At 39.4% G+C, this 19,747-nt stretch overlaps 1 protein-coding gene across 2 annotated transcripts in view; it reads left to right on the forward strand.

Moving 5' to 3' along the window:
* Positions 1-19,747, forward strand: part of pde4cb (phosphodiesterase 4C, cAMP-specific b) — a 104,767-nt gene that overhangs the window by 18,740 nt on the left and 66,280 nt on the right. For both annotated transcript variants that reach the window (XM_078258691.1, XM_078258692.1), the window contains exon 3: positions 235-437. In XM_078258691.1, coding sequence (XP_078114817.1) covers positions 235-437 — 203 coding nt within the window. The remainder of the gene's footprint in view (positions 1-234; positions 438-19,747) is intronic.

Below are 19,747 nucleotides of genomic sequence, written 5' to 3' on the forward strand. Positions count from 1 at the left end.
TATAACCTTTATAAAGGCAGAATTTTTTGCAGGCCTTTTGTATTATTTCTTTTAGTTACGTATATTTACTAAACTGACAACTGAGTTTATATTCTTATGTCATTGAAGCTATCTATCATGTCTATACTTATATTCCGCAGCGTTACTTACATGATATAATCTTGCTGTCTTATGCATTGATCACACTGACGTTTCGGACTCTCATGTTCTTTCTCCCTTCCCCTCGGGGTTCAGGGTCGTCGGGAGTCTCTGCCTGCGGTCCAACAGGTGGTGCGGCGTCGTTTCTCAGGGCCACTGCTGCTGCCTCCTCTGTGGAGGAGGCACTCCTGCCAGGAGCACACATGTGACAGCCGGCGCTCGTCTATAACACACGGTCTGCCTCTGGACCGTCTGGAAGTTCTCTACAGACAAGCACTGGCCAGTCATGATGAGCACAGGTCAGTGACACTAATACACTTCGTTCCTTCTATTAATTGATGAAACACAATCAAAAAGCTGCTTTGCATCGCTGTGTTTTTATGTTTTTCATATTACAGGTTAGTATACATGCTGTGCATATTATGGAGATTAAGTGCTCTTGCTGTTGGTTATGCTTTTATAATACTGGTGCCTGTTAGTACCACTCCTGCATCGTTTGAGAGCTTTTAAGCTGACTGTTGATGTTCATGCAGCATATTTACTTCTGAAAAGGATAGATAAATGATCAGTGTGATGGAAAAGAAGCAAAAATAACTGGTTAAAAAGGCAGGAAAATCCAGTAATTACACTTGTTTCTGACTACAGAAGCCCAGGCCCTCTTTCTTTCTTTCTTTCGCTCTCGCTTAGTATCTATAAGGTCAATGGGCAGAGTTACCTCAGCTCATTAGCTATGATTCCCTTTCTTGTATCACTGTGTTTGGTTCAGTCCAGGTAGACACCGAGGAAACAGCAGGGTTTCTGTCTGAACAACTGAAGCTTTCTGAGTGAAAGCGAAGTTAACAGCTCTGCTTGCAAACACACATACACACACACACACACACACACACACACACACACACACACACACAGTGGATTTAGGTCATAAGTAAAGCCCTCTTCCCTTTACAAAATGCCTGGTAATTGGAAGAATCCTGTCAGGTGTGTGTGTGTGTGTGTGTGTGTGTGTGTGTGTGTGTGTGTGTGTGTGTGTGTGTGTGTCTTTCTCCCTGCATATACAAATGTACAATATTCTTGCTTAAACATTTTCAAACATCATGTAGGCCTATGTGTATGATGTCCAGACATTAAATAGAGGAGTGAATATAACATACTGTAATAATGATTTCTTCTTTTATCAGAGTGAAAACAGAACAGAAAGATGAACAGCTTGTTAGTTAATGATATAGCCCATAATTTTCCTTTAGACTGATGAGCACAAGGCTTGGTGACCACCTATGTTCCTGTCATGCTAATCAAACTGAATTTATGACATATAGCCACATTTTCCAGGATTAAAGGTATGGTACTGTATGCTACTCATTAAATAAAATGTACTGTAACCTAGTAAAACAAACACATAAAACTATGCCTAATGATGACCAAAAGTTACTATATTTTTAATAAGAAATTGCTTTTTTAAGAAATACTACAACTACAATACCTACTACATTTGTGTCATATAGCCTAGTTACAGTAGCAATTTGCCATTAAAAAAGGCGTCATATATCATAGCTACTGTATTATGCTCTACATAATGTAATTGCCCTCCAATGAATGACAGAAATGTTCAAATAGTCTCCATTATCATACCCTAATGGTCGCACAAAGTCAGCAGGACTTTTGAGAGGATCCACATCCCTGCCAAAAGTGCAGCATGTAAGAGTATTATATGGTGCCACTATCTGAAATCAATTTGAATTAGGTTTACAAGGCAACAAACGAGCCTACAGGCTTTTAAATATGAACTGCAATCTGGACACTATACTACACTTGATCATCAGACTGCTTGTTTTTAGTTTATTTACTCTGTACTCCCTGGAAAGTAGTCCTAGTGAAAAAGAGTACATTTTATGTAATTTTCCTGAGCCCCACTAAGCCTTTAAGTTACTTTCTTCATCTGATCCAAAACCAACCAACCAAATTTCCAACCAAACCAATGAGAAGCATCAAATCCTTCCATTTAAGAAACTACATATACAGTGGGGCAAAAAAGTATTTAGTCAGCCACCAATTGTGCAAGTTCTCCCACTTAAAAAGATGAGAGAGGCCTGTAATTTTCATCATAGGTACACTTCAACTATGAGAGACAAAATGAGGAAAAAAATCCAGAAAATCACATTGTAGGATTTTTAATGAATTTATTTGCAAATTTCTCTGGAAAATAAGTATTTAGTCACCTACAAACAAGCAAGATTTCTGGCTCTCACAGACCTGTAACTTCTTCTTTAAGAGGCTCCTCTGTCCTCCACTCGTTACCTGTATTAATGGCACCTGTTTGAACTTGTTATCAGTATAAAAGACACCTGTCCACAACCTCAAACAGTCACACTCCAAACTCCACTATGGCCAAGACCAAAGAGCTGTCAAAGGACACCAGAAACAAAATTGTAGACCTGCACCAGGCTGGGAAGACTGAATCTGCAATAGATAAGCAGCTTTTATAATTATAAGAAAATGGAAGACATACAAGACCACTAATAATCTCCCTCGATCCGGGGCTCCACACAAGATCTCACCCTGTGGGGTCAAAATGATGACAAGAACGGTGAGCAAAAATCCCAGAACCACAGTGAATGACCTAGTGAATGACCTGCAGAGAGCTGGGACCAAAGTAACAAAGGCTACCATCAGTAACACACTACGTCGCCAGGGACTCAAATCCTGCAGTGCCAGACGTGTCCCCCTGCTCAAGCCAGTACATGTCCAGGCCTGTCTGGAGTTTGCTAGAGAGCATTTGGATGATCCAGAAGAAGATTGGGAGAATGGCATATGGTCAGATGAAACCAAAATAGAACTTTTTGGTAAAAACTCAACTCGTCGTGTTTGGAGGGGAAAGAATGCTGAGTTGCATCCAAAGAACACCATACCTACTGTGAAGCATGGGGGTGGAAACATCATGCTTGGGGGCTGTTTTTCTGCAAAGGGACCAGGACGACTGATCTGTGTAAAGGAAAGAATGAATGGGGCCATGTATCGTGAGATTTTGAGTGAAAACCTCCTTCCATCAGCAAGGGCATTGAAGATGAAACATGGCTGGGTCTTTCAGCATGACAGTGATCCCAAATACACCGCCCGGGCAACGAAGGAGTGGCTTCGTAAGAAGCATTTCAAGGTCCTGGAGTGGCCTAGCCAGTCTCCAGATCTCAACCCCATAGAAAATCTTTGGAAGGAGTTGAAAGTCTGTGTTGCCCAGCGACAGCCCCAAAACATCACTGCTCTAGAGGAGATCTGCATGGAGGAATGGGCCAAAATACCAGCAACAGTGTGTGAAAACCTGTGTATTGAGATGAACTTTTGTTATTGACCAAATACTTATTTTCCACCATAATTTGCAAATAAATTCATTAAAAATCCTACAATGTGATTTTCTGGATTTCTTTTCTCATTTTGTCTCTCATAGTTGAAGTGTACCTATGATGAAAATTACAGGCCTCTTTCATCTTTTTAAGTGGGAGAACTTGCACAATTGGTGGCTGACTAAATACTTTTTTGCCCCACTGTAGGTCTAGGCTGCCATTTCTCCTGTTAACAGATATTAAAATAGTTGCCCATTCATTTTATGTCGGTTCACTAATTGGTTAATCTGCCATTGTTTCACAACTTGATACAACAAGAAGTGTTATTCTGTCAGATAAAGAAAGACAATAGCCTACCAACAGGTCGCCGTTGAAATACTGTAGGTACATGTTTATTTGTGTTGATTTTTGCTGAATACTGATGACTGGCAGTTTGACGAGAAACAGATGGAAAGAGCAGGAATAAAAATGATGTAGATAGGCAGAGTGCGAGATGAGAGGAACAAGAGATGAGACTATAAAAGGAGAGAATACTAGAGAGTGAAGGAGGAAAGAGAGAGAAGAGGGAGAGAGAGAGTTGATATTGACTGAGAGGCTGAGAGTCGTTTCAGCACTCTGACTCGTGGACAGCAGCCACCATGCCGCGCGCGCAGCTCTGTGTCCTTTAAAGCGCGGGGTTTCCTCCTCAAACTCGCAGACAGTCCGTTTCTCAACGCTTTTCTTCATTCAAAACCCGGTTGGAAACAAGAAAAACAAACTAAAGTCGAAAATGGAGTGTACCACGCTGAGCAGAGAGGGAGCAGGGCTTGCCAAGCCGCCGAAACATCTGTGGCGACAACCCAGGACTCACATACGGATCAAACAGCGCTTCAACTCGGACAACGAGCGCTACCTGTGCCGCAACCGGACCCTGGAGAAGCTGCGACCCGGGCTGAAGAAACCCCGCATGTCCTGGCCCTCCTCGGCGAAACGGTAACCGCTTTCCCGTCTAAAGTGTCTGAACTCACCACATGTTAAATCGCCCTATATGTTAATTCAAGTTAAGTAAGATTTCTAAAGACATAGATTATAGCTATATATGGAGAAAAAGTCCCAAACTCCTAACGGAGTTACCGTTAACCTTTATGTTAACGGGTCAACTGGAGCAATGATTGATGACTGACAGTTTGTTATGTTACTCGGTACAATTTACTGAATTACCCAATGTTAGTAACGTAGATGTAGCTCAAGCTCACCAGGGCTGCTCACCATTTATTTTCCATGTTGAATATGATTATTTAGGACAGAAAAACCAAGGCTATGGCAAAGTCTTATAAAACCGACAATATAGCCTAGTTATTTAATGTCTGCTTAATTACAAGATATAGGCTACACCACATTAGAAGCACATTAAACAGTATTTTTTTTATTTATGGTGAAAGTTATTCAGGATTTGTACTTAATTTGCAATCCCCACAGAATTTGCAATCCCCACACAGAAAAATTAAAGAATTTGGCTACCACCAACAATTCCAATACCTCCTTATACCCTGTTTAGGTGACGCTAACATCCAGGAGTGCAATGATTAATGTCTATATGTTATTATTTTCGTAGTTACAAGATGTAGCCTGGGCCATCAGTCTTTGCTGGCTGTTTAGTCTGAAACGGAAGTACATTTCCAGGATAAAGCCTGACATCCGCGGGTTAGCCACACACAGGAGTTCTGAAAATCCCTTCCATACGGTAAACAACTACAAACTTTGAGCTAGCAAGCCACACGCTGAAAAAGTTTTGAAAAAAATTAATCGTGCAACAAGGCAGGTATGCTTGGTTCTTTTGGGGAATGATTGTAAAGATTTACAAAGAATATGTTTACAGTATTTGTTATCTAAGTGGGATGTTTTGGGACCGATTGGTGGGGATTTGCTATGAACAAAGTACACATGGCGATACACTGATAAGAGCAAATTAACTATGTATCCAGCTAATTTAAACAGATTATGTTACTGTATTGTGTAACAGTTAACTTCATTTAATATTGTATGTGGCAATTTCTTTTGCGGGGTTCAAATGTTCTACCAAAACAAGTTCCTTATCGATACTATTTTGCAGAGCCACTGTTGCTGCGTCGAGAGCTTAGCGCCGCCCAAGATGATTGTTTTAAAGAAATGCGCATATATATATATATATATATATATATATATATATATATATATATATGTGTGTGTGTGTGTATGTATATATATGTATGTATGTATGTGTATATATATGTGTGTATGTGTATGTATATATGTGTGTGTGTGTGTATGTGTATATATATATATATATATGTGTGTGTGTGTGTATGTATGTATGTATGTATATATATATGTATATGTATGTCCTGCTGTACTATTGCATTCTTGACCTCTTGCAAAAAAAACATGCAATTACCTATTATTGCAAATTCAGAAAACATGCAATTACAGAAAAATTGGTTCTCTTGATTATTGAAATGATTAAGATTCTTAACATGTAACAAAATAAAGAAAGCTGTAATTTTAATCATTGTACTGGCAAGGGTTTGAACTAAAAATCCATGAAATACCACAGTGTGACTGAGTGGGTGTCTCCTGCAGAGGCTTCCTACCTGTTCTCCAGGCAGGCTTCATGTCTTACTACATACACTTCAAGGGATGATGGAGGAGATGAGAGTGATGGTTTAGCTAACACTAAACCGCTCTGTAAACCTCATCAGTTAGGCTGACAGAGGGCTCAGACTTCATCTGCTTCAGTGTGTCATTCCTTACTCGTTTGTGCCAGAGCACAGCCAGGGAAAAGATTGATGGTTGGTGTTTGTGCCTTCTCTTTTTTTGTATTATTTTACAAAACAGCCTTGCTTTTGGGATTGAGGATTTTGAAAATATGTAGAAGAGAAAGAAACACAGAACATGAGAAAGCAATACAATGAATATTTTTGTATAACCGTGGCATAAGTCTTGGTAAAATGTATTTTTTTGTGGCACATTATTAAGCAGGATCGGCCGATACCTATCACTGATCATGAGATCTATTTGTCGCCTTCTATTTATTGTGTAGCATAATTTATTTATTTAGCTATTCAACAACATTGTAAATTATGTATTACAATTAAGAGTTGAATAGTGAATGAAGTAACAACTACATTATTTAGCTTATTGGCAGGCAATGTGCAACATATTTCACTCTATCTCTTACGCGAGGGCCACATCGTCCACCCTTACCTGCGCCTGTACCTTGCTGACCTGAACACGTGTGGTGTCCACACAAAAAGCGTTGCTGCTGTGGCGATCCTCACATTGCATCATCATGTTTATGTGTCCTATAATACAGCATGTTAGCGGCAAACACTGATTTGTATAGTGTATATGTGTTTCCTACAAGAAAGAAAGAGAAAGCTTGAATGTAAAAAACAATAAATCATGATTGGCTGAGTTTAACAGGCATGAAAACTGCTGTCAGTGCAGCTCTGCTCCCCAGATACAGCTTACTGTCAACAAGCAATGCTGCGGATCGTCTCACCTCAAAGGCTTTTCACACACAAGCTGAAGTGCTGTTTTTTCCCCCTGATAGTGCAAATAAAAATAATCACCAAGAAAATTGTTTGATTTTTGTAGTCTTGACACCAGTAAAGCATTGACTCTGCAATATAGTGTATATCGGTAGCATTAACATACGTCTTGTATAGCCTACAGTATTTAGTTTTTGTCTTGAGGTACTTAAAATGTACCTGGATTATGTTTACACTTGACGGCACGGGTAACACAGGGACATTTTTCAGTATGCCGAGGTAGTCCAGTATCTCGATGTGAGGGGGTAGTGAGTTCCAAAGTTTGGGGGCAGCAGATTACTATCTAATGCATCTTTAATGTTTTTGTATGACATTCTTGGGTTTGCATAGGTTATGTCTTTGACAAGAAAGAAAGACTCACACAGCGTGTCTGGTCTTGGCATTTAACCTTCTGTGAAAACGACAAAGGTCTGATGCCTTTCCATTTCATGTGACTGCAACGGGAGCAGTTAGAATCAGATTAGATAAACGTTTTGTTTTTGTCACACACCAAGTGTCAGGACATGACTCTTGCTTTTGCCCCATTGTCACCTCTCACCCTCAACAGCTGAAAGTTTGCACTGCAATTTCCTTCATTTCAATGACTGAGTAAATGGGTCCCAATAAATAGTTTATATGTCTCTGATTAAATGTCTACACACAGGTCATGCATGAAGCATTTTTTTTGCATTAAATGTACACGTGTAGATCACCTCAGGGCTGAGGTTGTTTCACACTGATGTTACATATGGATCACTTCCTAACATGAATGTAAACAGTCGAGATAAAAAGTCTGTTCAAAATGTTTGAATGAAGCATTAAGGTCTGAAATGGGTCTCAACCTATTTTATTCAGAATATTAGAATACAAATTTTGAGTGCTGTTTCGACTGAAATTTTAGGGTTAAAATAAATAGATGCAAGCTGAGGTGAGACAAAGATATTCCTTAGGGTCACAGTTTTTATTGAAGTAAAGATGATACAGCTCATACATTCAATAAATAAAAATTCTATATAAAAAATAATGGAAAATCTAATCTGACTATTCTCAATGCAGCCACATCGATTTCATATATGCATCAGACCTCACTTTTTATAAATAAAATGCATGAAAATCATAATAAAATAGAAGAGTATACATGCACTGACAGGGAAAGTGTGAATCTGGCAGTGAGATGATACTGTCTGTGTGTGTGTGTGTGTGTGTGTGTGTGTGTGTGTGTGTGTGTGTGTGTGTGTGAAAACAAACAAAAATACCAATGAAAGGTCTGAGTTCACTGAGACCTTGAGCCTTGAGTTGAATGGGCATTGAAAAACTGCAGCTGCCAGTCAAGGTTTTCCTTCATCCTCACAGTCGCGCTACCTTGACTATATCACATCAGTTATTTACAGACACTATCTAGAATCCTGTCAGTGTGAATGCCGTATGCGCTGACTGCAAACAAAATGAGCTGTAGGTAGGAGTAAGAGCAGTGAGTCAGCCAGCTTTATAGCCACCACGACAACACTGCTTTTACGTATTCTTTGACGAATACAAATTTCTTTTTTATCCCAGAATACCTCTGATTGTGCATCATCCCAGATGACTCACATCATTTTTAAATATAAAACATCCTTAATATAGATGGGATGAAAATGTATGTAAGTCCCAATATAAAATGGTTATGAAGCTCCCTCTGTTTTATATCATTAAATCTTTATTATAATAAATCTTCTCTCCCGACGATAATCTCATTGCCCATCTTGATGTTTCACTGTGGACATCGTCATATGCCAATTTGGTAGACATCTCCCAACCCTATTACAGACTGGAAGAGATGAATTTTAGTGAAGGTATTTACAGGTATTTAAGATTGCAGTGCTTGTGTCTAGTGTTGTTTTGTTTTATTTTACTATGTTTTGAAAGAAATGCAGTGTCATACATACGTCACTGCGGGGTCGTATTCTTCAGCAGATCTTTAGTATGCAATTAGAAAATTCTTCTCTGTTGACAATAATGTCAAAGTTTATACTTGACTTTCTTTCCTTAGTCTTAGCACAATATAAATTATCCTAATGCTAATTTACAATTCACTTGATCTGCATCCAATTCTGTATGTTTTATATATGTGTAACCTGTGGGCACACTGACAGGCTCATAAATGTCACAGAATGAGCTGGAAAAGTCAACAGGGCAGATGCACACGACAAAGTGAATTGCCTTTCAGATATTGGTATAGGCTGAAGGATCCTCTCCTGGCTGAATTGCATCGATTTCACTGTCTTGCTTAAGGACACTTCAACTACTGGCTCTTAAAGGGAATGCTCTGATGGCCTTTCAGCACAGGATGTTCTCATGCTATTAAGTCTGCAGTGTGTATTCCAAGTGGATGGATTTCCCACTTGAATCACAATTGAAGTGGTTCTTTAGTAGATGATTTGCACCTCAAAATAAAAAAATCTAGCACATTGTAGGTCTTTTTGGCCCAGGGTTTTAGTTTATTTCTGGTTTCAGAGCTCCAGGAGATGATAATGATACTGCTTTTTATCCATCTTATCAAATTCCTGGTTTAGAAATCCGTACAGAGGGATTTATCTAACTAAAAATATAAGGATTGCATTGGAGCTATGAGTATGCAGCGTTCCCCTCCTGTCCCCTCACTAGATTCAATGTATATTTCCTTTAGTTTCTGAGAACAGCCAGTGTTATCACAGTTAGTAAAGTCACACTTTATCCTGCCCTAATGAACAATTTTATAGTCAATAGTGCTCTTGTTATGAGTCTAGTCAGTCAGGTACTCCCTTTGAGAGGTCAGAAACAGAGTCGTGATTGTAAAAGGTGAAGATGAGTGTCTAGTGGCCAGGGCATTGATTTATTATCATTGTGGTTTATTGAAAAGTTGACAGAAGTAACACGAAGCAGCCCGCACCCGTCCTCCAGACTGTCAGCCGAAGACAATCGGAGTGGTCCATGGAGACAGTGTTCAGTCTCTGAGTTTGTTTTTTGTTATCTGGGCTGTTAGCCAGTCACAATTAGTCAGAACTCTGGAGACTGCTTTCAAACAAGTGACAGGTTGAAGACAAGCTGAAAAAAACTCAGCACAATACTATTTTTTGGTCTCATATTGTAGTAGCAAGTAACTTTAACAATAGTCATTTATGGAGTCATTATGTAGTAGGTCACAATATATGGGTTTATGAAGGCTGCCACCGTATTAAATGCCAATATTCAGTATCTTTGGAGTTGACTTAATTAAATAAATGTTATGGTATGAGGTTTTACATATTCATATTTAATTGTTGGCCTTGTGTCAAATTACAGTATGTTTTCTATTCCATCATGTGTTTAATTGCATTCAATTGTTACTTCATACATAGTGTATATACTGTACAGATACAGTACATATACATGCAGTACCTACATGTACAGTTCTGCCAATAATACACGGAGAATGAAAACCGACCGTACTCTGAATCATCAGATTTCAGAACTGCTGCATTAGAAGTATAACCCTGAAAAACATTCCTTCTCTTCACATGGCAATGACAAATATAATTTACTTTAAAAGGAAGCTGTTGCATTAAAATGTCTTAAGAAGTCAAGATGTAGGCCTACCTCTTGTTGTATTTGGTCATGAAAATGCATTAGGCCATTAAGTTTCTTTAAAAAGACTCAAGATGCATAATGAATGTAATTCATCCTCTTTGGAGCAGAGACTTTGTTTCTATTCCCCTTGATTTCTCTTTGCTGACGACAAAGCAGCACAATCAAAATGTAAATCAGATGAGATTTAATTCTTCTCCTAGAAAAACAACCAGATACTCCAACTCGCTGAAAAGCACTGCATTGTTGGTTTCCTGACATCTAAGAGCCTGAAAGGAAAGATACCGATAAAATCCTTGTGAAGTGGACACCGCCCCTTTCTGTCATCACAGACAACATCTTTGTTCTTTCAGCTTTCTATTGTAGTTCATTCCTCATATAGTGGTGGCATTTTAGTCATACGAGTCCCAAAAACATCTACTGTATTCAGTTTGTCTCTGCTTGGCCAAGGTGGCGACTTCACTATTATCCATATTGAATCAGTAGTTTGCATATAGTAGAAAGGAATAGATCACCAACTGCACAGACGTACTGGGTGGATGAATAAACTATTATCTATCTTCTCATCTAACTTTTGGAAGGAATAGTTTATCATTTTAGGTAATAAAGCGTATTTCCCTAAACTGTTAAATTACTCCTTCTAAAATGTCTCCTCCATTCACATTTTAATGTGAACCCTGGATCACTGCTTTTGGTTGTTTAAGCCAGTGGTCACCGCAGAGTGAAGTAAACAAATGTACCATTAGTACATTAGCTTATGTAATGTGACAGATGAATGTGCAGCCATTTCCTTCTCTATAATTTATTACAAATACTGTATATTTCTTTCACTGAGCCTTCTATGATTTTATGTACTGTAGATAAAACTTTAGGCTGACATAATACAATTGTTTGTTTGAAACTAGACAGTTTCATTTCAAACATTCGTTTAAAAAATCCCTGTTGCCTTCTTGCTCTCTGGCTGGTAAGACTCATGCAGAATTGACAGTGTTTACTCATTTCCCAGGCAGACCAGTTGCCTGTGGCAGAAACAGGTGAGGCTTTATTTGGGAACTGCTGTTGTTGCCTGCTTGATAAACTTGTTTGTTGATTTTATTCAGGATGTGATGCTTTATAAGCTTTGCCCTCTTATATTTTAATAGAATACATTTGCCACTGCCTTCCTCCCCGCAAGAGAACAAATCATCAATAAGTGTTAACATTTAAAGTAAAATTACACAAAATGTGGTGGCAATAATATAACAAACACTGGTGTGTCATATTGGAAGACAACATACAGAATTGTATAATAAATAACATAGGGAAATTGCTATACTTACAGGCCCAAAGTGGAATTCTTCCCAATCGGCCTGTGACAAATAATTATGAATGCCATCAATGCCAAATAAACAGGAAATGAAAAACATAATGAGTCCACGGACACTAGCTGTAATGTGAAGAATGTATTTTATTATCTCTCCAGTGGCATCACACTCACAAGAGAGAAAGTGAATTGTATTAAAATGGCACAAGCAGGCGGTTCAATCTTAGCATCAGGCAGCACTGTCGACTCGCAGCAAAGGCCACTGTGAAGTCTGCATGCTCTCCCGGTCAATTCTATACCAAAGGACACATATGTTGGATTTTAGGAATATTCCTGTCTTCGCCTTCAAACTGGAGCTGGTCTCTGTGCACTGTACTGTGGCATTCTCTGCTTCAAAAAATCAAAAGGAGGAGTCTAAGGATTATAGGGGATTAAGAAGTATGATTTGACTAATTAAACCTAGCCTGTAGTTGTCAGGCTCATTGTTACTATTTGGAAAAATCCAAAGGCTGTGCTTTTCCTTTATCTGTAGTAGTGTGGGTTCTGGTGTAACCTGCCATGTATTTTTGAGCAGCACATAGGGTTTTTGATCCATCTGGCAGCAACACAGCAATAGCTTGGTGATGGAGCACTGTAAGAGATAAGTAAAGCACTTATTGTCCATATATATTCAATGCCCACTGATTCAGTCAAGGTACAACAGATCAAAGAAATGAAGGCAGTTGCTCGTGATAAACCTTGATGAATTACCAAACAATAGTGGACTCAGTGGATGGAATAGAAATTTGTATTCCCATCCTTGCACTGACTTCACTCTAGAGGCTGAAGCACGAGTCCTGTTTCATTTGTTTTACTGCTTCTTTACGTGGTAGAATAGAAGGAAATTACACTTTGCCCTTGTTAATGTTTTTATCTTGTCAAACTACAGAGAGCTGTCAGATGGTGCGCACCTATGCCAACACCCAGCAGTTCCCAAACTCATCACTACTAACAAAATTGAATTATCTTGCAATGATCACCCCAGAATTTCAGATCAGGGCTCTGTATCGGTTTGTTTTGTAGCTGTGGCTGCATACTGTATATCCTTTGCACTCCCATATAGTCAGTACAATAACGGCAAAAGTATTGCATACTTTCAAGATCATTCATATATCACCATGTTCTCTAACAACAGACAGTATTCCTTTAGCCCAAGAATGTAAATGACAAAACAACTTTTTTTTATTTATAGTATCAAATCATAACAAGAGTTATCTCAAGACACTTTACAGATAAGAGTAGGTCTAGAACACACTCTATAATTTACAGAGACCCAACAATTCCAGTAATTCCCCCAAGAGCAAGCAGTTAGTGTGACAGTGGCAAGGAAAACTTCCTTTTAGGGAGAAACCTTGGGTGGTGAGGAAAACTTCCTTTTAGAGAGAAACATTGGACCGACCCAGGCTCTTGGTAGGCGGTGTCTGACAGTGTCAGTTGGGGGCAATAATAGTCACAATAAAGATAATGGAACTATGACTAGAAATAGTAGTTGTAGTAGTTCATGGCGTAGCAGGGCACTGCAGGGCATAGCAGGACGTAGCAGGGCGTAGCAGGACGTAGCAGGGCGCGGAGCAGGACCATGGCGACAGATGCAACCATGATTTAGGTGCCACCCTAATCCAAGGAAAACTGCTGGGCGAAAAAAACATAAGGACTCCTGGGAATAAGCTCCACAGAGCTAAGTTAGTAACAAGCATTTCTGGGACATGTATGCACACAGATGGAAAGAGAGAGGAGAGAGGAGCTCAGTGTGTCAAAGGTGAACTATAACAGCATAATTAAGAGCTGGTGCAAGGCAAACCTGAGCCAGTTCTATAAGGGTTGGTAGATGAATCTGACGACTATGAAGAGAAGCAGAGAAGAGAAGGGGTGCAGCGTCTGTAGATATACACCCTCCCCCGCCAGCTATATCAAAAAGAAGTTTTAAGCTTACTCTTAAATGTGGTGATGGTGTCTGCCTCCTGAACCCAGACTGGGAGCTGGTTTCACAGGAGAGGAGCCTGATAGCTGAAGGCTCTGGCTCCCATTCTACTTTTAGAGACTCTAGGAACCACAAGTAACTCTGCATTCTGGGATCGCAGTGCATACAAAATAACATTTTCATAAAATATTGTGGCAAAACAATCTTACAAAATTAATTTAAATAGATATCAGCAATATATTTTTCTCCTGATGTTTCAAGACAGAGCAGGTGGCAGCTGTGGACAGCTACAAAAGGTGCATTTACTTTGATTTGGGGGGGTGTATTTACATAATGGCAAAACAATTACTGATAAAACATTTTTGGGTGCCTACAAACAGTCCAATATACAGCATCATCTGGTACTGAAGGCGCATTGGCAATTTGTTCAAATGCAGCTATTTTGGAGATACTTGCCACTTAACCTGCTGATTGCTTGTTGGCAACAGCTTAGTCACCTTCTCCTCACCCCCTCCTCTCTACCTCACACAGAAAGAATACATCTGTAATATCTGTAATTGCTTTAGTTTGACTGTAATATGAGAAGCTAAGACAACAGATCCATTCCAGGAGCAGCAGGAGGCAGCAGGCATAATGATTCAGATTCATCACATCGATGCAGATCTGTTGGTGTGTTGAGTCATGGGGTATCTCTGTGCAGATTACTTAGACTCAAGCACAGAATGGGATTCATGTTCCTGTTAAAGCAGGAAGGCCTTAGCTTGGCTCCGCCCTCCTATGTACTTCCGAGAGTCTGGTAGGACCAGGCTAGGAAGGCCTGGCCATCTTGCAAGGAAACCGTCGTCTCCCTGTCAGCATGTTAATCACAATCATATCATTGCCAAATTAACTGGAATACATCATTTTAATTGTCAGAAACAAAAGAGATCATGGTGAAGACATCTCAAATCTTATTGTCTTGGTTTTCTTGTTCTCTTGTAAAACACGATATTTTACGCCAAGGAGGTTATGTTTTTGGTTCGGTTTGTCCGTTTGTTTGCTTGTTGGTTTGTTTCTCTGTCAGCAGGAATACAGAAAAACTACTTACTCATAGCACTTGGTCGAAGGGTGTAGCATGGGCAGAAGAAGAACGGAAGAACCCATAACATTTTGGAGTGGATCCGATTTATGGTGCGGATACGCAAAACAATTTTCACTTTTTCACGTTAAAATTGCGAGATTGGGCATTTGTACTGCATTCATGTGGTGTCAGAATAATCAGTAAAATTCAAACTGCATTATCATTGTGAAATAGGGCATGCCTTGGCAGAGATCTGTGCTCTCCGAGTGCCCTTCTAGTTTGATATGAAATAGGTAAATTAGAATCAGAGTCAGAATATTTAATAGTTTTGTTAATTGTGTCAAAAAATGCAAGTCTAATGCCAGGCAGTCTTTTTGGAATCAAGGGGCCATAAATCAGTCCTAGTGAAGTTGTAATTTGTGACTTTGTGTTAAGGCTAAATAGTATAAATGGATTTGTTAGTAATAATAACTTGTTACCCTTGTGCTTATCAGTCCATTTTGAATAAGTTACTGCTGCAAAAGACAAAAACTAAATCTTATTTGAGGTTTGATTGTGCTAAAATAAGAACTAGAATGAGTTTTGAACCATTTATCGTGCGGCTATCATACATGTTGAACCAATATAACGCTGTCCAGTGCCACTTAGTGACTCACAATGTTAGTTTTAAAATGCTTAATGTGGCACAACTAAGGGCTATGTTACAGTACTTATATGTTATGTATGTATTACATAACATCTGTGTTGTTTTCACTGATTCACTTCACAGTAGGTTTGTGATGTTTGCGTTGCACTAACAGCAATCAAACTGACACCCTTTGCCTCAAGATATTGTTATAATTTGTGTTTTCATTTATTCCTAACAGAATTAAAGCTGCATTAGGCAATATTTGTATGTTAAAATACACCCACCTTAATAGCCTGAAACACAAACTGGTGCTGTAAAGAGAAGGCAGGGTCATGTCCCCTGTTAAGATGCTGGTGATCAGTTCTAATGAGATTGTGATCTAACATATGGAGACCATGAAAAGATACTTTAAAGGGGTGATAGAATGATTATATAGGGTATTTTACACTGTTCCTTAAGGTCTCCTAATAGGGTATGTAACATTGGTTGGGCTGAAAATTGCATGAATGCTATTTTATTAGGCCAACCTCCATACCCAGTTAAAGTCACCGTTTCTCGGTTACTGGACGCTCGGGGCTCCGCGGAGCTCCAGAGCTGCAAGCTAGGCTATGTGTCCCATTTAATCCTATGGGAAAAGATCGTTGCTACACTTTCGGCATAACTTTCGTATATTTACAGTTTGAATTTCGTCACGCCACTTACATAACATGTACCCCAAGGTCTTATAAAGCTAACAATGGTGTCCGATTTGAATTTAATGAATTTTTGTGAACATTAGGGGTTTTGTTAGCTGCTACTGTCCCTCCAATCCTATGTTTACAGATCGCGGCTAGTTAGCTTCACTTTCGGCATAATTAAAGTATATTTACAGTTTGAATTTCGTCACGCCACTTATATAACATCTACTCCAAGGTCTTATAAAGCTAACTATGGTGTCCGATTTCAATTTAATGCATTTTTGTGAACATTAGGGATTTCGTTAGCTGCTACTGTCCCTTCAATCCTATGAATCGCGGCTAGCTGCAGGCCCTGGCGCTCCATCAGGGCCTTGGCATTTTGTAATCCAGTAACCCAGAACCGGTGACTTTGCGCGGGTATGGAGCGTCGCGGGCTTCCCTTCGTGACAGAGATCCAGCTAGCTCACAGCGAGCTGGAGTCTATGAAGTAGGACACGCCGGCCGGCAAGGCAGCACCGGCCGCTGTCACGTAGCCTGCTGAGCTCCTGCTGAACTGCCACACACAGTCGGACAAAATTTGCAATTAGCCATCAATTTTCGTAAAACGGCCCATATTTGACCTCTAGATAGTTGATTTCTCGCATAAAAAAGTCTCAGAAGTGAATTTAGTAAGACCTAGCTAGATTCAGAAGACTAAGCTGACCTCAGGTCAGTGGTGTAGCCTATGCAAATGTTGGGGCGTGACAAAGACTAGGATTTGGGATGCTTACGTCAGCTTCCAGCTTTGTTGAGATTCGCCCGTTTTCAGCGGCAGTTTCAAAATGTGAGATTTGCAGAGGATAGGGGTATCAATGGGATTTTGAGCTTCTATGTATGTCCTATTTACCCACCGAACTGTTGTTATTCAACTATGACAAGGTAAAATCGGTTTTGCATTCTATCACCCCTTTAAAGCTTACCAGCTAAATACATATATAAATGTACTGACTGTAGATCGTGTTAACTTGGTATGGAGTACAAACTGCATACCCAGTAGGCAGGAAGTACAACACTGCAACCTGTCCCCCAATCAGCTAATCAGAGAAAACTGGAGTCACCAAAGATGGCTGAGCTTGAGGGCTGCTTCTTGTTTTTATCCACCATCTGCACCTTTGCTTGCCACTACAAGAAAGAAATGTAGGCCTTTACTCAGGCAGCTCTATATGATTTCTGGGAAGAAAGGTTTTTCGGACTTAAAAACAACAAAAGTACACGACCACAGACCACATTTATCTTCTGAGTTGAATGCAAGGCTTGTTAGAAGATACCTTATGATTTAGGTCAGGATTTGCGACTAATGAAATCTAATCTTTCTTTTGCATTGATAAGCTTATGTTGCTGTTGTGTATGCTAGCAATCTTACACATGTGATTTCAAGTTGTACATTTTTTTATTTCCTCACCAGATATGAATAAGGTTTATGGAAATTTAAAAACAAAGTATTGCATTACATTGTGCAGTTACTGTAAGGGCTCTTCATTTGATGGATGCTGAGCAATAATTAATTATTTAAATATGAATACATATTAATAAATATTAACAAACATGCATGCACACTGTCATGCAGAGGTTTCATAGTTCTAGGAGGGGATCAGTAGACGTCTTCAACATATGTGTTCATTCTCCTCCATTTGCAAGCTCTGCCACATCAGTTTCCTGCCCCAACTGTAATAATAATGCTAACAATGATATTCCACACCAATCATGGGCTGCAAATCTTACACCTATTTTTAAATATTTGATTTCAGACTCTAAATTTTCAATGATTTTACAGACGACACCTTTCCTGCTGTTATCTGTCCTTTAACCCAGAAGCAGCTGAACTTGAGAGCCAGACTCACTGGCTTTGAAACAAACAGCGTAAATATTTCAAGAGAGCTCAGGTATAGGGCTCCATTTTCTAACCCTTTGGATAATGGCTGTTTGTGTCTCATGGGATTTCTCTCACTTTTCCTTTCCCTCATTTACACTTTCAGGTTTCCAGGTGCCACACAGCACACACTCACTCAACCACACAGCACACACTCACTCAACCACACACACACACACACACACACACACACACACACACACACACACACACGACTGAATCCCCATGACAGACCAACACTTCCAGATATCAAGTTTACACAGAAACAACATTTTTAACACTGTGCCAGGAAGGACATCTACACGGCATGAATCTTAGTGAACTCAGACACTTCACAACAACAGATCACAACACAAAGCCTGAAAAACCCTGGATATATTCCATTTTGCCATGTCTGCATGCAGCATGTTAAGTAGTGGCAAAGGCGTGGAAAACTGCTTAACTTCAAGTTCCAACAGATGGTATATTGTATCCATAGCTGAATATCTATCACATGATATGCAAACAGTGGCAGTGGCTGTGACCTTGTTAACGACGAGTTGTACTGAGGAGTTCTTGAAATGTAAAATATCAGGTGGGGCATCAGCTGCAGTAGCATTGATTTATTACCAAATAGTTTTTATTTGCATTGGTGGTCACCAGCTCTCTGAATTATCATCAATAACTGAAAACTGTTTCCTTGTTCTGTATCTGTATTGATCTGTATTTCCTGGATAGCGATGAACAATGCAAAAACCTTTACATGAGACTTGTCCATTTTGGCTGGATTTTCAACATAAAACTTATTGCAAGTAAAGAATAAAATATATAGTGTGCATTAGGGCTGCACAATTATGGCCAAATTGATAATATGAATATTGAGATCACGACTATTCATTGATTTTAGGGACAAAATATTTTAAATGCACTTTCACATTTAAATAAACGGAGCACTGCTTTCCATCCATGTTGAGCTACAATCCTGCTAATTTACAAATATGTTGCATCAAATTAAGACCTTATTTACAGTGCATCTCCTAGAAGCAATATATAAATGAAATTTGACCAAAACTCTACCCAAAATGAAATCAACAGAGCACTGCTTTCACTTTCATGTTGTGACTTAAAATTAAAACAAGATTACGCTTCTACTCTGAACTGCAGCTGCAACAGTCAGGAAAGTTTTTCACAGGCGGCCGCTGCAGGGTGCGCGCGTGACAGCTCACCAAAAATGAAACAAAAACATCTCAAATGCCCCCTAGTCGCTGGCTGTCAGTCTACGAAGCGCTTAATTTGATATGCAGAGGAGTTTACTATGAGCGGAGCACGCATTTTAAGTATCAATATTGCAGGCGATAATGTTCATTTAATTGTGGGAAGCCCAAATCGTGATCACGATTAAAATTCGATTAATTGTGCAGCCATAGTGTGCATTATAGCCATGATTTGTTTCACTACATGCATCCTAAATATTATTCACGTCACACTTGTGAGTGTTGGAATACATAGACAATACAATCTTATGTTTTCCTTTCAGGAAACCCTGTATGGCACAGACAGACACATCACTGGGTGGGTTTTACATCTCAGAAAGAGATGTATGATTATCTCCACCCGTCAAAGGGTGA

This window comes from Sander vitreus, chromosome 9 (genome assembly GCF_031162955.1).
Source record: "Sander vitreus isolate 19-12246 chromosome 9, sanVit1, whole genome shotgun sequence".
In the NCBI taxonomy this organism is placed as follows: Eukaryota; Metazoa; Chordata; class Actinopteri; order Perciformes; family Percidae; genus Sander; species Sander vitreus.